General features: G+C 43.8%; 1 protein-coding gene and 1 long non-coding RNA gene across 3 annotated transcripts in view; one reads left to right on the top strand and one right to left on the bottom strand.

Annotated features, from left to right (window-relative positions):
- LOC141491342 (uncharacterized) overlaps window positions 1-15753 on the bottom strand; it is a 78535-nt gene extending 62782 nt beyond the window's left edge. For both annotated transcript variants that reach the window (XR_012469565.1, XR_012469566.1), the window contains exon 1: window positions 15581-15753. This is a non-coding gene — a long non-coding RNA (uncharacterized LOC141491342). The remainder of the gene's footprint in view (window positions 1-15580) is intronic.
- A 4385-nt stretch (window positions 15754-20138) lies between these two features.
- On the top strand, window positions 20139-21675 carry POU3F3 (POU class 3 homeobox 3). Its single transcript, XM_074192669.1, is given in 2 exon segments — window positions 20139-20248; window positions 20250-21675. Coding segments are annotated over 2 exon segments (1536 nt in total).
- Window positions 21676-21884: the final 209 nt, after the last annotated feature.

The following is a 21884-nucleotide window of genomic DNA, read 5'->3' as shown; positions in this document are numbered from 1 at the left end:
TAGTCTTGTAAATAAGTACAAAAGATACCAGCCCACATAATTTTTTTGCCAAGCCACCCCTTCCTATAGAGGTAAAACAGCAATAAAATCAATCAAATCATCAGCTTTCTTTTCATATAGCATATAAATTATTACTGACAGGGAGAAAGGCAAGCATCTTTTCTAAGATAATAAGAGATATACATATTCTAAATATACTGTAATATTACTGATTATTTAATTGAATGTATTCTAATGCAGTGACAATTTTGAATAGATTTTTAAGCCAGAAAGAAAAATTACCTATAGAGTAGACCTCAGATCCTGTGCTTTGAAAAGAAACCTTATTACTCAATCTTAAAGGGCAAAGTGTTGATTTTACTGACTATGCTTAGCCCAATCCCCTATTACCTTAAATCTTCTTATACTGCTTTATGAAATGCAATTTTGAGAGAAGATAGTACATGTCTAATTACTATCTACAATACATAACATTATCTTCTTTTCTTCACTCTTGTTTATTGTCCCCCACAGAAAGTAAAAAGACTGCTTGCTTCAATTCAATGAATTATATTGAGAAAATTGTCCTCTCTAAAAAGGCCCTGAAGATTTGCTTAACAAATATTTCCAAGTCTTAGCATGCAAGAATACTGAGATTCTAATTTGCTAAATGTATAATGTTAACATCTTAATTCATTGCTCAGTGTAAATAATTTCAAATATTCTCCTTGGACTATTTTGAAATAATTTAAGGTATTTTTATCATATATGTGTTTATATATGCCCTTTCATGAGCAAAGAAAAATAGAACATTGCACTTTTGTCAAATCAAAGCAAGCAGTTAGTCTTCCTAATCTAGGCCCCTAAACTCTCTTTTCTAGGGTCTAATAATTACAGAACCTATCTAAACTTTATATTTTACTTCATATGTACATGTGTGTTTATTTTTTTCAGAGATAATTCAAATGTGTTTCCTAGGTTGAATCAACAAGTAAAGATAATTTACATCATTCAGATCTCATTATGGCATATTTCTCCCTCATTAGATGGTAGAATGGGAAAGGGGGAAGGAACTACCTGGACATATACAGCAATTATTCTCCCTGTGTAGACTGATTCTCCCTTTTGAAAAAGAATGTCTGGACAAGAAAAGAAAATAAATGCTTTGAGGGAACACAGCTGTTCTCAGTATTCTTGATGTTTGGAATCTTATGATGTCTCTCTGCAGAGGCTAGAGATCTGAAATTCCCCTAAGTTATTTGTCTAAATAGTATTAACTAGAATCACCCAAACTGCTAACAGAGAGGAGGAGGAGGAGGAGGAGGAGGAGGAGGAGGAGGAGGAGGAGGAGGAGGAGGAGGAACAGGAGGAGGAGGAGGAGGAGGAGGAGAAGGAAGAGGAGAAGGAGGAGGAGGAGAAGAAGAAGAAGAAGAAGAAGAAGAAGAAGAGGAAGAAGAAGAGAGGAGGAGGAGGAGAAGGAGGAGGAGCAGGAACAGGAGAAGGAGGAGGAGGAGGAGGAGGAGGAGGAGGAAGAGAAGGAGAAGAAGAAGAAGAAGAAGAAGAGAGGAGGAAGAGGAGAAGAAGAAGAAGAAGAGAAGCAAGAGAGAAAGAAAAAAAGAAAGAAGAAAGAAAGAAGAAAGAAAGAAAGAAAGAAAGAAAGAAAGAAAGAAAGAAAGAAAGAAGAAAGGAAGAAAGAAAGAAAGAAAGAAAGAAAGAAAGAAAGAAAGAAAGAAAGAAAGAAAGAAAGAAAGAAAGAAAGAAAGAAAGAAAGAAAGAAAGAAAGAAAGGAGGAAGAAGAAAGAGAGAGAAAGAAAGGCAAAAGAAAGAGTAGGAGGAGTCTATTAGGTTGGATTTTTAAATTCAAAATAAAAAAAGACTTTACAAAATAGCTTTTGTCCATCGATATTTTCTGAGAGAACACTTAGATATAAAACTTGAGCTCTGTCAATATTTTATAGTGCACTGATTTAATAAGCATCTTTTTTTTCTTCTTCCCTTTAGTTGACAAACATCCTAATTAAACTGAATCTCTGCTATTTACGCTCAAGAGATTTAGTTTGTCAAATTGCACTTCTATCTACTTTTAGATTCTAGGACACTAAGGTATTAATTCTTCCAGATACACAATGAAACAGATCCTGTAGGTATGTATGATCTGTGCCTGCTGGCACGACTACCTCTTAATGAACTACCTTCCACTGATAGATTTAAAGAAGAGGTTTTTTGCTTATTTGGAGAGAATTACTATTTGGTCATCCAATTTTCAGATTCAGCATATGCATTTTTTGAAAGTGTCATATAACTAAAGTTTTATACACTTCATCATCAGAAACTCTACCATCCAGAAGAAAATATTTTTTTTTCAATAAAACTTCACCCTTGCTAGGAGCATATATATTTTTTCCTTCACTTAAGGAAAAGTGAATATGAGAGGTTTTTTCCCTTCTCTGTGGGTGGAAGGAGAATTTTGATTTCAAATTCCTTAATATATTAATATATAAACCTTGCAGAAAAATTAAGCTAACCTGATTTTTGTCACTGCTCATCAATAATCCTTAGATAACAGAAGATAAGTCATTGAAATCTCTGAAATGCTCCCTCTAAAATAAACAAATAAATAAATAATAAAATAAAGGCAAACTGCATGTGGGGAAAATGGAGTAGTAAATATTGGATCTATTTTCAAATCTAGAAATATATATTTCCATAAACATAGGAACAAAGAAAAACTTTTTTTTTACAGTACCAATTTAAAAAACTGTCAGGTCATATATGAAACACCTTTTAGTGCAGCTGTCAGAGAGGATTTCAAAACTTCTTAGGTCCTTCAAATTTTTGATTCATTTGTCACTTAGGACAGATCACTTTTGGAGTGCAGAGAAGTTTAAATAAAAATGCCATTTTTTGTTTACCCAGCACAAATCTGCATCTGTATTCTATCTGAATGATGTACCTTTGCCAATAGACCCCAGGGCTCTCATTTTAGGTATAATTCTTCAGTCTGCACAACCTCCCACTGTCTATCACACAGACACACACACACACACACACACTCACACACACAAACACATACACACACACAAACACACACCAACACACAGCACTCATTTTCTATGTCCAGTATTTCAAGATACTGTTCAAAAAGCAGCTGATTTAAATATTTTCATTTTAAATAAATCACTTAAATATAAGCATATAGACCTCAGTTTTATTATTTCATTTTTCTATGTCATTAGATTTTTGAATGTGTTTTAGTACATATAAAGGCCCATGAAAGTATTAAAGTGTGTCAGTTCATTTCATCTCATTAATCAGCTACTTTAAAATGTTTTCCTTGCAATGCAATGGAAAATAAAACTAATGTTCTTTTTTATTACTTCCAGAATTGAATTCATACTCCAAGCTAGCTATATTTCATTTATTCAAAATAACAAAAAAATTTAGAACTCTGACTTTAATTTTATATGAAATTGCTCTGCTACATAAAAATGTTTACATTTTCAATTTACAGTCTAAAGGGTGCTCCCTTTTTCTTCATGTGAAACAAGATACCTAAGTTCTTAACTGTTTTAAATAGAGTTCCTTTTAAATATAATATTGGGCATATATTCACTTTTTTCATGATGTATCCCTAGGTTGACACCCCTTCCTGCTTCCAAGGCACAGTGACATTTGTTATTTTTATCCAGAAGAACACTCTTTCTATTGGTTCTATTTGTAACATCATTATGAGTTCAAGAAAATTTGAAGTGTTATATTTTATGTCAGAATTTTTGGAATGTTATTAATATTTGATAGAGATCCACTCATTAATGTTATACAATGTTAAATAAACTTATTTTCTGAGGTCTTTCATAAATCTGATTGTTTGCCTGAGTTCAAGAAGATATAAATGATACATTTGTGTGTCTATTTCTGTGGATGATGTACTATAGATATTTGTTATGATTTATACTCAGCCATATGCTTATGTATATATATATCACACATACAAATGTGTATACTCTACTAGTAAATTATATAACTAAAGGGATGGATTGTTTGTTGTGCTCTGTGTTGTTATGATTTTTTTTGGCAAGGAATGTAGTGCAAAATGTTAGTTAACTGCCTAGAACTTTACTGCCTTACAAGACTGAATTTGTAATCCCAGATTTTAGCCTTTTCAGGTAGCTTTATTCATTGTCCTTTGCCAGTTTTATATACTAACATATGTTTTAAATATTTTTTAAAAATTTGTTACACTTCAAAACTTTCTACTTTGAGGGCCTACAAGTAAATTGGTTAAACCCTCAGTGTAAATAAGAAGTGAACTTTGGTTTTTAAAAGTTCGTTTTTAATATCCCAATGAGTGTTATTAGTCGTAATGAAAACTTTTTTTCATTTTAAAGTTCCACTGACTATGAAACTACTTCTAAAAGAAGTGAAAACTCTATAAAGAAGTCACCTAATTCTAATAAAATCATCAGTAAAGCAATGAGATTATTATTTGTAGCTGAAATAGTTACCTAAAAGAAATTCTGAACAGCAATTAGAAATAATGGCAGTCATCTATTAACTTTAAAAAGTTAAATATTATATACAGATAACTAACTCCACATTCAAGAAAAATGAAAATCGTTAGTTTCAAAGATTAGATCAATTAAGGAAGTAACTGTTAAATTTAATGAAGGTCCTTTTAAGAAAATCATGAATCAAATTTCATCAAAAATATATTTTGGCAATAAGGTTAATCGCTTGGGTAAAATAAAGGAAAGTGTTAACCTTTCTCTTAAACCTGTCTACAGAGCTTTCCCTTGAGATCTGAACAAACTAGAACGCTTTAGAGTTTTAAGGCCAGAAGGGATTTAATTTGGTCCAAGTCTGGAGAGTTTCCTTCCCCCGGCTTGGTTTTTCTCTTTTCTACCACCAGGTTGTTGACAGCCCCTGTTTTGCATGAAATCCTGGAGTTCACCCGCTTTAGAACAAGGAGAAAGTTGAGATTCAGTCTGCAAGGTCGGTATATAATTCACATCCTGAAAGTTAGGTAACCAATAAGATGTCAAAGGCTAAGCTTAGAAACTAACCACAAATAAGAATTAGAAGTGGATTCGAAAAGCAAGAAGCCCAAAATTCATTCCAAAGTCCTGAATATTCCACATCCACCAAGCACAACAAAAGCAAAAACGCAAAGAAATCACATATCCCAAGCCACTACAGGTTTAATAAGACTGGGTGATGGAGGAGAGGAGAAGTAGTTACAATCTTAATTGTCCGAATTTTTATTGGAAATACTAGCAATCCAGAATGTTTTCCTATATTTATTTTAGTCATACAAATGCCCAAAGACATTGTGTCATTTGCTGATGCAGCGTCCGAAGAGCAAAGGAGGAAAGCTCGTTCTGAGCATCATATCAACAGGGGAGGGGTCTTAACTTCAGTGGAGGGAGAAAGGAGAGCGGGGAATTACAGAGAAGGGGGGCGGGGGAGGGAGGGAGAGAGAGAGAGAGACAGACAGACAGACAGACAGACAGACAGACAGACAGAGACAGAGACAGAGAGACAGAGAGACAGAGAAAGACAGAGAGAGATTTTAGATCTAAGTGTGCTACAAAGGTTAAATTTCCATCACAACGATCCTTAGTAGAGATACTTTTCCCTCGCCCGCTCTGGTATGAACACACACACACACACACACACACACACACACACACACACACACACACACTAGAGGAAGAGGCCACCCCTCTCCTCTGCTCAGCCATCCTACAGGCTGCATGAAGGGACTCTGGTTAGGCAGTTCTCTTTTCGCAACCCGGCGCCAGGCTTGGCCCCTGTGGAAGGAAATAGGGAGCTACCTGGGGGTCAGCTTTAGTCGGTCTTTAAGGCCCGCGGTGGAAGCAGCTGTAGCAGCTGCTCAGGCGGCGGGCGTGGCGAAAGCGAGGAAGCGCCAAGACAGCCCGAGAGCAGCGGCAGCCGCCGTGGTGGGGAGGCAACAGCCGCCGCGGCAGGGACAGCAGCAGCAACGACAGCAGGCGGCAGGCAGTCCCCCGGATGCTAAATGCGGGCAGCACTCTCCTGCCATAGCCTAGACTAGAGAGGGCTAGAGCAGCAAACATGGGGGGGGGGGGTGGAATGGGGGAGTCGAGTCGGGGGAGGGCGAGTTGACTCCTCTCTTCTCACTCCTTCACTCTATCCCATGCATCATTCTCAGTTCTCATTCCCCATACCACTCTCCTTCCCCACCCCTTCCCCCCCCTTCCCTTCTCACCGCTCCTAGCAGCTCCTGTTTGAAAATGGAGACAAGCAACTCTCATCAGGACTCATCAGCATCCCACAGTCCTGAAGAGATGAACTAAGGGGATTGGGGGGGGGGGGGGAGGTGAAGAATGGGAGGGTGGTGTGTGATTGTGGTGGGGGGGTTGTATGTGTGGGGCTGCGGGGGAGGACGGACTGATCTGAAAATTAATGTAGCCCAAACTGCAGGCTACCGCTGGAGGATGCACCTTTCAGAGAGATGTTCTCTCTCGCACACTCACACATGCATGCATCTCATGCATTCACGACATTCCCACACGCATGCACAACACATCCCCAGTTGGATTTCCCTTCTTTGCAGCTAGTCTGTGTCCTTTCCTCATCAAGGGCAGGGAGGAAGAGGATGTATGGATTTAAATCTCTTGATGAGTGTCCCTGCACAAACAGCCCTCTATTGCTAGGTGATGAGTGTACAAACCGGTGCAAAAGCGTCGGGGTGTTAATGATTGTTGTGCTTGCGTGTGTTGTGTGTGTGCGCCCGCGCGTGAGACTACCGGAGCTGAGGGAATGGAAACAGCAGCAAAATGAAGTACAGAGATTGGTTTATGAGAAAAGACAGAAAGCGTCCAACATTGCTTTTTCAGAACCGCAAATCTTCAGAAAGGGTCAGGCAAAGCCGATGAAAGCAATTAAGACGTTTCTGATTTGTTTGCTTTTCTGTCATTCTTATTTACCTGGTATTCGCGTATCTGTGTGTGTGTGTGTATGTGTGTGTGTGTCTATGTGTATGTTATTAAATTTGTTACCTAATAGGAGGTTGTATCGGCTGCATTGCAGTAATGTATACTTATCCTGTCTTACGTGGCTCGAACATGAAATCAGGATTGAATTTGGGGTTTTGCCGGTTGGTTAGTTTGGTTTTGCTTTGCTTAATCATTACTAGGTGGTTTGGGAACTGGGGGGGGGGGGGTGCGGGTAGAGGGAAAGAGCGCAACTCCTCCCTATCTTCCTCTCATTGTAAGACTGTGCAGTTCTTTGAGAAGTTTCTAATGTCCTTGGAAGAGAGGGTGGATCTTCCAGTCCTTCATTTCTAGGAGTGCTTTCCGTCTTTAAGTGGTAGATAGGTGAATTTGAAAGGAGTGCTGTCATTTCCCCCGCCAATCTGACGGTAAACAGTCTCCCTCATAGAGGAAGTAGTGAAGATAGGGAGGAGAATGGAAGCTGCTGTCCTTCCTTGGACTCACCTAGCTGACTCTCCTGAAAAAGAAGGTGACCGAGAGCTTGGCACTCACTTAATAATGAGTGCAGAGTATCCTGTTTATATGGGCAAGCAAATCATTGAGTAGGGGGTAAGGGAGAATATAGCTACCCCTTCTACTCCCTTTTCTCCCCTTTCCTCTTCCCACACATATATGCATATATGATAGATATAAGCGTGTTTCTATAGAGATGTATGATCATATCTATATATTTATATGTGCATATATAGATATATGAACTTACAACTTCCCTTTGAGCTCTTAAACACTTCATTGGTATAGTTCTCACACTACATGTGAAGGTTGTAGATTAACAAAGTTCACCTTCCCAAACACAATGCACAGGCAGTGGAGATCCTTTGAAATAACTGCTCTCCAAATACTTAAAAAAAAGAAAAGCGGACGAGCTAAAATTAGTCCTTACTTCCTGATTGAGAATAAAAGCACCAGAATTCTTAGTGGAATACATACGTTTGTCCTTCTTGGAGGTATATAGGGGGAGTTTGTGTGAATGCAACCTACTTTGGGCACACCCTACCACACTCATATGCGATTATACAAAATTTATAAGCTACCACAGTTATGGAATTTTTTTAAAGACCCACATTGTATAAATTTGAGGTTTTTATCGGGCAGAGCAGATTACTTAAAGCGTTCAATTTCTCAGCGATCCAATTTTATTAGGATTTACTATCATTTGTGTTTTGCATCTCTGGGGAAATAATGCCTTGATTAATGTAATCCTGGCCTGGGATCCGCCACATGCCCCTCTCCCGAGAGAAGGGCCCTGTTTGACAAACAAAAACAGTGCAGTAACTATTGCAATCTGCACTCACCTTTAGTGGGGGGGGGGGGGGGAGCAGAAACACTCTGGCATACAGCTCAAATATAATATAGAGCAATGGTTTCCACACAACCTGGATTCTCCTTTATATGCACTGACTCTGGTTTAATGGGGGCAGTCAAAAGCTCACAGCCAGTTCAGTGGATACCATTCTGTCACCCACTGAGAAGGAAAGCCTCTCTGGGAATGTGTGCGTGCGCGCGTGCGTCCCTGTGGTTCTCAGGATTTCTGCTTCTTTTGTTTCCCACCACAGGCCTTTGCTGCAAATGGATTGCACTAGCCCCTAGTTCAGTCGTGGGGAGTCTGGGGTCTGAGGAGCAGCAGTAGCAGCCCCAGCGGCAGCAGCAGTAGCAGTCTTGGTATTGAGCAAGGGTCCCAGTGCCTCCACCTCCCTGAAGCCCTATACATCTCTTTAGAAAGGGCCACTGGGGGAAGCAAATCCACCAGTCAGAGGCAGCAAAGCAGCACGAACAAGCAAACCAAAGAACTACACAAACTAAAATGGGGATCAGATTCAACTGTGTTTGTTTCAAAAATAAATAAATAAATAAATGGAAACACCCAAGGACAGGAAAATGAGCTTTCCTTCTTTCTACCCTAGAAAGTGCATGATGCTTCTCTATTCCACACACTTCTTACCTCCTCCCTTTCCACTCCGCAAAGAAAGAATAACTCAATTAAAAAAGGAATAAAGAATAAGATCACAACTGCGGATATGCCCAAGGATATTCCCTTCTTTCTTGTCCCATCTTCTCCGTGCTTCCTCCCTTCCACCCGCCCCCACCTTCCTCTTCTAATAAAGCCTAAAAGAGGAAGGCTGGGGGGGGGGGGGGATCTTGGACTGCTGTGATAGTAGTATTTGCCTTACTTTGCTTTAACAAAGCAAGTCTCAGCAGCATTGTGCCTGAAGAGGAGATCCTGTGACAAAGGGGCACCCTGGATGCAGTTTTGCCATCTTATTCAAAGTCTGAACTAATAAATCCAGGGAAGGAGGGCTTTTCAGCCCTGAAGATGCGATTTGCACCGGGTTTTTCAATAAGACGCCAGCATCTCGCTCATGTTTACCCAATGACCCTATTGCAGTGACTCAGCGTTCTCTCTCTCTCTCTCTCTCTCTCTCTCTCTCTCTCTCTCTCTCTCTCTCTCTCTCCCTCCCTCCCTCCCTCCCTCCTCCCTCTCTCCATGCCCTTCACTGTCTTTCTAGTTCTTTCTCATACCTTCCCCTTTCTCACCCTTTTTCCTTTCTTCTTATCTTAAAAAAAATAACTGAACAACCCCTAAAAATGTTAATTATGTACATTTCTGCATGACACTAAGGTCAAAAGTGAGAAAGGAAGGAAGGAAGAAGGAAGGAAGGAAGGAAGGAAGGAAGGAAGGAAGGAAGGAAGGAAGGAAGGAAGGAAGGAAAAAGGAAGAAAAGAGTGAAAGGAAGTAAAGAGAAAGGAAGAAAAGAGAAGAGAGAAAGAAAGGAAGCAGGGAAGGGAGATCAAAAACATGCAAAGGGTTTCTGAACGAAATTAAATGTAACTTGTAAAACTACATCCACTGGAAACTGATACGAGAGTGAAAATTCAGAGGAAAGTGACATTTAAAATTCTAAAGGCACAAGTTTTAGTCCAGATATATAAGGGAGAGGACAGGAAACCCTTCTCCACAAATATATATACATATATATATATATATATATATCTGTAAAAAAATCCAAATGACACTTTCTTATTGCAAACTGAATCTCGAGATGAACAGTTAGGCAGTTTAATCTTCCTTTAAAATTTTGATTATTTTGAGAGTTGTCACTATCCTAAATGAAGCTTCAAAGCTTATTTGTTTTGAGATGTTAATCAAATAAAAGACCACAGCCCAAGTTTTGTGTGGCAAACCATTTGCACTGGTAGAGACTTTCTGTACCCGAAGAGTATGCCAAATTAAGATAGAAAGTGTATCAAATGCTCTTATAAAGTCCGGGAGTCTTCTTCAGTCACACAACCAGGACTTTTAAAAAGAAGATAGAGAATTGATTTAAAAGGTAACAATCAAAGATGTGGGTACCTGTAACTTTTCACTGGAAGAGTCATTACCAGAGTTTAGTTAAGCTCTTGGGAACTGAATCATTTAATCTTATTAAGCCTATTTATCAGACAATTGGATGTTGAATTGTGCTATAGAGCTCTTGTAAAAAAATGGAATACTGTAAAGAACAAAATATCAATAAGTACATTTGAAAACTTATGTTGGAGAAGGGGAAAACAATAGTTTACACTAACATGAAAATGTCTCCCAAGTATATATTGTAAGGTGGAGAATGCACAAATTTGGAGGGGGGGGGGAATAGAATAGAATGGCGGGGAAGTGAAAGAAGAGGAGAGGACAGTAAAATGTTAAGTCCTGTATTCACTTTAAAAAAATCGACAGCATGTGCATGTTTGTGTGAAATGCCAAAAAGAGCAGCTTTAAACCTGACCTAATGCAATCTGCACCCAGCTCCTCAGACAATAGACAAGTTCAAATGTCAAAAAATCTAATAATAAAAAACAGAACTGCCAAACTGCATGAACTGTTTTCTGGTGTACCACAATTACTTACTCCCTTATCCACTAAGAGACTTCGGGGCACCAACATAGAAGAGGAAAGCCATTTCACATACAGAGACCTTTTGTTGTTGTTAGTTGTTAGGGAGGCTGGGGTAGGGGGAATTAAATTCTATTAGGATGAGGAGCTCAGAAAAAAACATCACCCCTAATCACGACTGCGCCAATGCTCCCCAGTTTTAAAAGTGACCGATCCTGTAAGTTCTTTTTGACACTATGTCTTGACTAAGTATCATTTTGAATCAGAATTTTATAAACGGGCTCCATTCAAAAAGCTCTATTAAAAGTTATGAACCTTTGTGAATGAAAGTTTGGGGAGGAAAATTAGTATCCTTCCCCTAATGTGCCTACAAGTGTGTCAACAATATTACTCCTATACGTGATAGCTTCAATTACTTTGTCAGGTGCACTGACTCAAAGAGGATGGAATGATGTTGGTGGTAGTGATTTTTTTAAAAGCACACTTTAATCTTTCAAAGTAACTTATGTCCATAAGTAAATTCCGGAACCTGAAATATTTTGTCAAGTTAAAAGCAGCTCCAACACTATTGAGACTGACAAACATTATACTTTGAGTGGCAAGATCTCATAGCTTTGTATTTATAACTGAGTCTATAAATTGGTCCAAGATACCTGAATTTTCCTGAAAAACAGATAGTTAGTTCTATCAATGGAGTCATAAGTTCTATAGATTTCTCCATCTGAAAACTTCAAAAACATTGAACACATGGACCTATCCCATATAAATCTCCAGATTGAGAGGGGTAAATTTTCATGGAAATGTTCCCATTTTAAAAACCTCTCTACTCCCTGTGCATAGAGCACTCTGTCTGGATCATGAGTATGCTTAACGTTTTAATTTGTAAATGCTAATCAGGCAATTGCTGTTCACTGTTGCAATAGTGTCCCGGCACCTTATCATTCTCAAATGGAAGCAAATGAATAAATATCCACTTTGCATTGGGGGCAGGTACTACATTGGCTCTGGTCTTCTTCCCCCTCCCCAACAACACCACTACCACTTGGCAAAGATGATTTGCCAATCTCCAATAAATTAAAATCTGTGGCTTTACCCAGCACTTTACTTTTTAATTCATATATAGATCATCCGTCCCCAAATAATTGCAGTATTGCAAAATAGTCTGCATAAAATATCATTCTTAATTTAACTTGTTGCGTCTTGAGGAACTCATTTTCTGATTATTTTTAACTTCTAAAACCAAAGGCAGTGACAGTAAAGTGGGTTTTTTTAAGTGGTTCCTTCTGTCTTTAAGTATACTTGACAAAAGAAAATAATGCTACCTGTATCAAAGAAATAGCCAAGTCATCCCAAAACATATATGTGAGTGTCTGGATATGTATATGAATGTAGACACAAATATATCAATAAAATTAAAATAATAAACCATATATCAAAAACAAGTTATTGTGTAAAGAAAATCATGCTTGAAATATGTGACACAACAACTTTGTGAACACTTTCTCAAATACTTGGCTTTAAACCGCTTTTTCTTATATAAAAAAAATCCAATATTTCTTAAAATTCATTTAATCGTGTTAGTCAGGGTGTTCCTAGTAGCAGAGTTCTGAGACAAGTCTACAGATAGATAGATCCCCATCTTCCCAAAAAGCTTTCATTTGAAATACTCACATAGTCAAAGCAAAAGCAGATTTGGGGGGCTCAAATTACAGCGAAAATTACCTCAGTTCTCTACTTCATTTTGCTGGTATAGATGACATCATCCTCCTGACATTACATGTGGAAGTTTATGAAATAAAATGATTAAATGAAAATACTTTTTAGTCCATTACTAGTATTATTCACATTATTTCAAACCATCTTGCTTTGACATGTGACTATGTAGCCCCTTAAAATGAACCTAGTCTCGGATCTAGGGTTTAAAAGTTAATAAAAACTTTTCCCATTTTGGTCCTGGTTAATTTGGATTTCAATTGGAAAGAATGAGTTATCTTTTCTCACCCTTCCAGAGGCAGATTATTGTTCTGCACTTAATGTATCCCTGTGCTAACAGGCTCCATCACACATTTACAGGTGTGTTCAACTATTGACCCATGGAAGGAGACTTCTTACTCAGTGTCATACATGATTTCCTTTCCTAAATCTTCCTCTACATATCTCCCGGGGGAGGGAGGATGAATGTTGCAGATAAATTAACTATTTTCTTAGAACAGGCTTAGGTTTCTCTTTCAGTATTTTAGAAAGCTCTTATTACACTGTTACAATGGTCCCACAGAGAAGTAGTTTTCATTTCAAGCCCAAAAGTCAAGGAGAGGGGCGGCTTGTGTCCCTTCTAAAGTTTTCCCCAAACGGGTTACGTAGGATAATGTGATAAATATGCCCTGTATACCCAATCAAAAAATAGGAAGGCCATAAAAAATTATTCAAGGAGAAAACTATTTTAAATTAAAATTTATAATTTTCTCATAAAACATTGCTGGTGCCAAGGTTTATAATAGCAATTAGATATTAAATAAAGTAAAATGTACTCCTTTTTTCCCTCTTTTGGCTCTATCTCTAGCCCGTATTTCCTTGAGCTCTCTATCTAGTATAAAAACCCAAACAATTCATCCGGTTATTTCTGCAATAATTACTTACTGAGTACTGGACTGCTCCTTACTAAGGATTTTAGTTTCAAAAACCCATAGCTTGGAAGATAGTTTTCAGATAACAGACTAAAGAGTCCCACCAAATTATCCTTGTCTTCAAAGCTAAACCCCTGTGTCCCTAGCTCTAGAGAAACTAGACCAAAAAATGCACCTTATTGAGAAAATGAAATGATTAGCTTTAAAACTGTATTTCTTTCAGGTCCACTTCACAAATATGGTTTGGGGGCCATCTTGCTTCTTGTAAAAACACACACATTGTGCAATGTATACAATCCACCAAGTGAATATGCATAAAAGTGGCGTTTGGTCTTTCCTCTGGCAAGTTTAGAGGGGCAGACTGGCTATTGAACTCGCTGCATTTTTCTCAGCTCTGCCTTAAGCGAGTCAGTGCTCCCCCTGCTGGCCAAAAATGCTACCGCTGAACACTTCAAAAGTTTATTTTGTTCAGTAAGCCGTGTCATATAAAATTAACGACAACCAATAAAATTAGCTTATATGTTTCAACTGTAAAAGTCCAAAACAAAATAAAGCTAGTTTTAGTGGAGCTAGAAAGCTCTGGTTTGGCTTCTTCTCTTTGGCTGAACTAGGGTCCTTTTATCTAAAGCCCAGTGCACAAACATATAGCTTAATGTGACTAGTGTTCTTCCTTTTATTTCTTTCTCTATGGCAACCAATATGTTCTGCTCAGAAATGTTCCCCATCAAGGAAACAAATGATCTTCAGGGAGCAGCTCTATACGGCATCTGTTCCAATGGAGCACACAGAGTTAACCCCAGTCAAAAGAGACACTGCCGAGCACGTCCACAAGAAAGTGGGAAAAACAGCAATTCTTCTCTCCTAAAACTGAATCCTCTAACCCTCTTTTTTTTTACAAGCCATTTTATTGATTTGGACATTGACTGTTTCCGAAGAAGTGTCTAATTCTATTAAAATGCAATATGCTTTGTGTCCCAATGGACAATGAAATAGTACTCGATCCTTTGCCAACTGGATACCCACTCCTATTCCTTAAAATACAAGAACACAACTGACCCAACAAAGTCTAAAAATTACCTTCTGACTGTTTTAACTCAGGCCAAAGGTTCATGTGGCATACTGATTTCCTTGCATCTTATTTATGGAATTAACTTCACTCCATAAGAGTTTCAAGCTATCAGCCTGCACCTCTCAATTTAAACTGGGGGGTGGGGGGAGAAAAAGAGAGATAGAAGAGGCTGTCAAAACGAAAAACAAAGTGAAATCTGGTTTGTAATTCTGAAGCTCCAATCTCCTTTGAGAATAAAATGAAGGGATGTCCTGGTTAGTTTTGATGGATTATACTCTTTCTGATGGACTTTCACTACAGAACTGTAGATGTTGTGCTTAACTGTCTATTCCCTAGATACAGTATTAACCCCATGTGTGCATTGTAGTATTCTCCTCCTCTTCCTCTTCTTTGCACCCCCCTCTTAGTTCTTTCTCTCATGCTATTCCCCTCCCCCAACCTTTCTTCCCCTCCAAGATTTAAACTGCCTCATTTCACTCCCCAGCTCTCAGCAGGAGTTCAACCCTCCCCTCCTAGCTTTCTAGCTTGGTCACACTATTGTAGTTTACCACCCCAAAGCTGGCTAAAGCTGTGATTCCCCCCCCCCCCACGCACACACACACACACACACACATACAGACATTAATAAGAGGGATTTTCCAGGAAAAAAATTGAAAATAAGAAATATTTAAAATTTCCCATACACTTTGAAATTTCTACTATTTTTCTGGGGCCTTCCTCAAAAAAATCATAATAGTGGTCAGAGAAGTAAAGTACTATAGTCATCCATAGACTTTCTAACAGAAAAGGGTCCTTTCTGCCTTGAACTTTGGAATGAATCCAACCATTTTATATAATATTTCACAAAGGTTGTGTCCCACACACATACATGCACAGACTAGGCCCACTTGCCTTCCAAACAACTGCCAAAGCGCTCGGTCTTCTCCTAAGCAATGAAAATAATTTCCAAAGACTCATAAAGGAAATAAAGTAATTAAAATAGAAGGAAATTAAAAACACTTACCTAGCAAACTTCCAGAATAGAAATTTTAAGTAGCTTTATTTTAGGTTTTAATAAGGTGACAGGGAAAAACAGCATGTTCTGAACTCCAACGAAACCATCCATCCTAAGACTTTCCTTTACACTGACTCCACTAAGCCTAGCTCTCCACTAGTCTATTATTTTCACCAAAATATATGAAAATTTATGCAAATGAAAATCAGCACTAACTGTTCTCCCCTTGTTATATACTTTGGATTTTTTTCCAGACAAAACAATCACACTCCTCAAAGGGAGGGGGTGGGTGGGGTGGGGGGTAGGGTGTATGGGGGGGGGGAAGAGTTAGGAAGTAAGTAAAAAGAAAGGGATAAGAAGGGAAAATTCTAACTTCGTATATTTCTGTTATCTAAGAGCACAGCATTTTTAGGGTCACCCCCTCCCCATACACACACCCTCCTTTAAAGAAAAAAAGAAAAAGAAAGTAGATCTGTTTGCCGAGGCACTATCACGTTTCATCAGGCCACCTGAGACGGCTTTTGAAAGCGTGTACTGTGAAATTCATAGCAGTAATTTAGACAAAATCCTCACTGTATATTAATGAAAGGCGGCCCCATGGCACCGTTCCTATCCTCCCCATTCAGTGTAAACAAAACCACGAGACTCACTCGGTTTTTGAGCCTGATCCAAGCAAAATCGGCTGGAAAGGAAAACATGGGGTTCTGGCACTGACTTATTCAAACGTCTGCACCTGGAGATCTCAGATTTATTCAATGAAATCTGTGTTAGATCTTTCATATAGACATACATACACACGTATAAAAGAAACCTTTGCAGGACGACAGGGAACAAAAAAAATCGTTATGTTTAGACGTTAGTTACCAATACCCTTCAGATCTGTGTACTTCACATTCATGGTTTAGCTAAACCTACCTAAGATAGTATCTTTCACCCTACGATCTGGAGCTGGACTCAATTCTACCCGTCTACAGTTAATCTTCAAATCACGCATATGCTAGTGCACACTTGGAGTTGAGATGTAACTTGTGCCATAAACTGAGTCCACCTCACTGTATTCTACAGTGAAATTATTAACTGGGAGAAGGGCACTATGGTTCACATTTAACAGGAATACACATGTGAATTTCTACCTACCTCCAAGCAACACATGCACATACTGTGCATACTTGCCTGCAAAGGAGCAGATAGGTCTCCAGGAATACATAGCACATTTTAATCTGCCAGTATTATGCATCTATGCATTCTGTATGCAAGTCTGTAAACACATTCTATGATGTCCTAGGTATATAGGATGCACCCTATATATACAATCATTAGCAAAGATACATTCAGTGTATGTCCGAGTTGTGTTATTTCTTTGGAAATCCCCGAGGAGTGTTCAATTTGCCCTTGTTTTGGTTGCCACTTTCTCTTTTTTCTTGGTTCGCTGAGGTTGCCTCTGTGCAGCGTTTCCGCTTGGTCGCATCTCACCCTCTCTTCTCTTTTTCTCCCTCCTCCTCCACGCACTCCCCCTCCCGTCCCCCTTAACTCTTTCAGTCAGACTTGGAAATAATAAAACATCAGATTCAACCATTCACTTATACACACCCCCTCCAACTCCAACCACATGTAAAACTGGGTGTGTGTGGGGGGGTGGACTATTATTAATGCTACTAATAATCATAATAACCCCAAATTAAAAAATATATACCCGCCACAAAGTAGAAAGCAGGACAATTGATTCCTGCTTTTTTGGCTCCATCTCCGTTGGGTTGGAAATGTCTGAAGGCCATTCGGGCTTGATGCACTTATTACCGGTACCTGGAGAAAGGTTGGGCGGATTTGGTTTTCAAATACAGACACTAACCCTCCAAGTTGCAAGAGTTAAAACACTCGCTCCCATTCCAGAGGAAGGATGAAGGAAAAAAGAAGAGAGATGGAGGCGTGAAGATGGGAAGGAGAAAAAGAGGAGGGGGGGAGAGAGAGAGAAGGAGAAAGAGAGAGAGAGAGAGAGAGAGAGAGAGAGAGACAGAGAGACAGAGAGACAGAGAGACAGAGAGAGACAGAGACAGAGACAGAGACAGAGACAGACAGAGAGCTGTATATGTTTCTCCCTTACACATGCGGGCACAATACTACTACCGAGTAGGAGATTTCCCACGTCGATGGCAACGGAGAATTAAAACAAAGGGGGTCGCAGACTGTTGTGAAGAGGATTGCGGAAAGTTGCAATGTTTTGATCAGGGAGGAGACATGCCTTGACCAATGCTTTCGGGAAAGCAAGCACTCCAGCCAGAAAAGAGGGAAAGGGTAGGGGCTTGGAGAAGGGATGGCAAAAGTTTGAAACAGCCGAGGACACCTCTCTGTATAGGTATTATCTATTTAGAAAGTGCATCCCAAGCGGCGCGTTTTACAAATCGCCGGAACGGTGCGCAGACAGAACGGATTATTAGATTGGGGGGGGGGGGGGGGTGATTATTTTTTTTATCATTTATTTTCCCCCACCTATTTTCTCTGCTCCTTCCTCCGAGTTCTCACTCCTTTTCGTTCCCTGTTCCCTCCTTCCCTCCTTTCCACTCTCTCCGGATCCATTTTTTCGGTTCTCACGTTTAGGAAATTCAAATGTATTTGCTGGGCACTAAGAGTTAAGGACCGGGCCGGGGGGCGGGGGAGGAGGGAGCTTCAGGGGAAGGGAGGAGAAAGAGGGGAGAAGGAGGGAGAAGGGTGGGAGAACGACAGATTTCCAGCTTCTACGACACTTTGCCTAAATTAAAAAGCAACCAATCGGAACGGCCGGAAGGGGGGCCGCGCGTCTTGAGCCAGTCATTCTAGGGTTGTCAATCACACAGCGGGTAGCCAATCAGCGGGGGCTCTTGCGTTCGACTTCCTTGTATTTGGGAAAGTGTGGTGGTGGGTGCGCGCTCTCGGCGGAGGGTAAACATTCGACAGTCCCTGCTCTGTGAGGGAGGGACTGAGGGAGAACTGTCAGATCGGAGAGAGAGAGAGAAAGAGTGTGAGGGGGGAGAAAGAGAGTGAAGAGAGAGAGAGAGAAAGGAAGAGAGAGAAAGGGAGAGAGAGAGAGAGAGAGAGAGAGAGCAAGAGAAGAGGAAAGAGGAAAGAGAGCAAGAGAGGGCGCAGAGCTGCTGCTACAACTCCTCTCCAGCACCACTACCACCACCAACCACCACCAGTGTACTCAGCAAGCCCTGCAACAACTTCCCCACTGGAGTTATTGTGTATCAAGGATACCCTATATGCACACACACACCTCCACCTCTACCAATGCACTCTTCCTCCTCATTCTGCAGACAACTGCTGGGATAAAAAATAAAACACCAAACCAGCCCATCATCAACAAGGTAACAGAACGATTCAACCTCTTTTTTTTCTCCTTTTCATTTTTTTTCTTGTTACATTTGTTTCCTAATTTCTGCCCAAAAGGAAAGATGTCTCACCAGACTGTGACTGTTGCGAGGAGGATGAAAAAGGACGCTTGTTTCAGAGGCAACAAAGTATTCCAGCAATAGCAACTTTGGAGAAATGCATCATCGCAGGAAGTTTTCGTAGGACAGCAGCAAAACTTGTAAAGAGGAGGAAAAAGAGAGGGAGAGAGAGAACAAGAAGGGGAGACCAGGAGTCACCCTCCCCTTACCCTGAACCACCAGCAACCAACAGCATCATCCTCACGCCTTAAAGGAATTTTTTTTAAAAAAACAAAAAGTTTTACTATAAGAGAAAAAGAAGTGAAATGAGCTCCTAGAGGGGGAAAAAAAAGAGGGAAAAAGTGGACGAGTGAAAGAAGAAGGGTGGTTCGTTGAGATGATACCTCTATCTGATTTTTTTTTTTTGAGGAAGAGAAGAAAAACCCTTTTTTTTTCCTTTGTTGTTCCCTTCGGAGCCGGCATTTAACAGGTGAACTGAGACCACCGGAGCCCGGGGCAGAGTCCACCCTCACCCCCCTGGAAAGGGAAAAAGAGAGGGCGAGAGGGAGCCCGCGCTTAAAAGTCCAGGACCGACGTCGGGCCCCCCTCCCCGAGACGACACTCCAGCTGGCGCTGGCGAGGCTTGGGGGGGTGGGGGGAGAAGCACGACCATCCCCGAAGGAGGGCCGGGAGTGCGCCCAGATAGCCGAGCCCCTCTCCCCGGGGCGCTGTTTCTGTTGCTGCTGCTGCTGCTGTTGACCAAGGCCCGGCGGCGACCCCCGCACCCTGCGGATCGGCGTTGCAGCTGCAGCCGGGGGCGGCTGCGGCGGAGGCGGAGGAGGAGGAGGAGGAGGAGGAGGAGGAGGAGGAGGAGGAGGAGAAGGCGGCGGGGCCGGCGGGGGCCCGGGGCGGGGGAGGGGGAGGAGGGGGGGGGAGGCGGAGGAGGAGGAGGAGGAGGAGGGCGGAGGAGAGGAGGGGGCCCGGCGGCGGCGGCGGCGGCGGCGGCTGCGGCTGCGGCGGCGGCGGCGGCGGCGGCTGCGGCTGCGGCGGCGGCGGCGGCGGCTGCGGCGGCGGCGGCGGCTGCGGCGGCGGCTGCGGCCGCGGCTGCTGCTGCTGCGGCGGCGGCGGTGGTGGCGGCGGTGGGGTGGCGGGAGCGGAGCGGCATGGCCACGGCGGCTTCTAACCCGTACCTCCCCGGGAGCGGCCTGCTGGCGGCCGGCTCCATCGTGCACTCGGACGCGGCGGGCGGCGGCGGCGGCGGCGGCGGCGGCGGCGGGGGGCGGCGGCGGGGGCATGCAGCCCGGGAGCGCCGCCGTGACCTCGGGCGGCTACCGCGGGGACCCGGCCTCCGTCAAGATGGTCCAGAGCGACTTCATGCCGGGGGCCATGGCCGCCAGCAACGGCGGCCACATGCTGAGCCACGCTCACCAGTGGGTCACGGCCCTGCCCCACGCCGCCGCCGCCGCCGCCGCCGCCGCCGCCGCCGCCGTGGAAGCGGGCTCGCCCTGGGCGGGCAGCGCCGTGGGCATGGCGGGCAGCCCCCAGCAGCCGCCGCCGCCGCCGCCGCCGCCGCCGCCCCCACAGGGCCCCGACGTGAAGGGCGGCGCCGGGCGCGACGACCTGCACTCGGGCGCGGCGCTGCACCACCGCGGGCCGCCGCACCTGGGGCCGCCGCCGCCGCCGCCGCCGCCGCCCCCCCACCAGGCCCACCCGGGCGGCTGGGGCGCCGCCGCCGCCGCCGCCGCCGCCGCTGCCGCCGCCGCCGCCGCCGCCGCGCACCTCCCGTCCATGGCCGGGGGCCAGCAGCCGCCGCCGCCGCAGTCCCTGCTCTACTCGCAGCCGGGGGGCTTCACGGTGAACGGGATGCTGAGCGCCCCCCCGGGGCCCGGAGGCGGCGGCGGCGGCGGCGGCGGGGGCGGCGGCGGCGGCGGCGGGGGCGGCGGCGGCCAGGGCCTGGTGCACCCGGGGCTGGTGCGCGGGGACACGCCGGAGCTGGCCGAGCACCACCACCACCACCACCACCACCCGCACGCGCCGCACGCGCCGCACCCGCACCACCCGCAGGGACCCCCGCACCACGGCGGCGGCGGCGGCGGCGGCGGCGGCGGGCTCAACAGCCACGAGCCGCACTCGGACGAGGACACGCCGACCTCGGACGACCTGGAGCAGTTCGCCAAGCAGTTCAAGCAGCGGCGCATCAAGCTGGGCTTCACGCAGGCCGACGTGGGGCTGGCGCTGGGCACCCTGTACGGCAACGTCTTCTCGCAGACCACCATCTGCCGCTTCGAGGCCCTGCAGCTGAGCTTCAAGAACATGTGCAAGCTGAAGCCGCTGCTGAACAAGTGGCTGGAGGAGGCCGACTCGTCCACCGGCAGCCCCACCAGCATCGACAAGATCGCGGCGCAGGGCCGCAAGCGCAAGAAGCGCACCTCCATCGAGGTCAGCGTCAAGGGCGCCCTGGAGAGCCACTTCCTCAAGTGCCCCAAGCCCTCGGCGCAGGAGATCACCAACCTGGCCGACAGCCTGCAGCTGGAGAAGGAGGTGGTGCGCGTCTGGTTCTGCAACCGGCGGCAGAAGGAGAAGCGCATGACGCCGCCCGGCATCCAGCCGCAGGCGCCCGACGATGTCTACTCGCAGGTGGGCAGCGTCAACGCGGACACGCCGCCCCCGCACCACGGACTGCAGGCCGGCGTGCAGTGAGCGCGGGGAGAGCCGAGAGGGAGAGGAGGAGGAAGAGGAGAAGGAGGAGGAGGAGGAGGAGGAGGAGGAGGAGGAGGAGGAGGAGGAGAAGGAGGAGGAGGAGGAGGAGAGGGCGGCCCCGCCACCGCCGCCGCTACCGCAGCCGCCGCCGCCACCGCAGCCACCGCAGCCGCCTCCGCAGCCAGCCGCCACCGCCGCCGCTACCGCAG

The sequence above is a fragment of the Macrotis lagotis genome, chromosome 6, assembly GCF_037893015.1.
Source record: "Macrotis lagotis isolate mMagLag1 chromosome 6, bilby.v1.9.chrom.fasta, whole genome shotgun sequence".
NCBI lineage: Eukaryota > Metazoa > Chordata > Mammalia > Peramelemorphia > Peramelidae > Macrotis > Macrotis lagotis.
The sequence above is the reverse complement of the archived record's forward strand: the minus strand, read 5'-3'. Positions and strand labels throughout refer to the sequence as shown.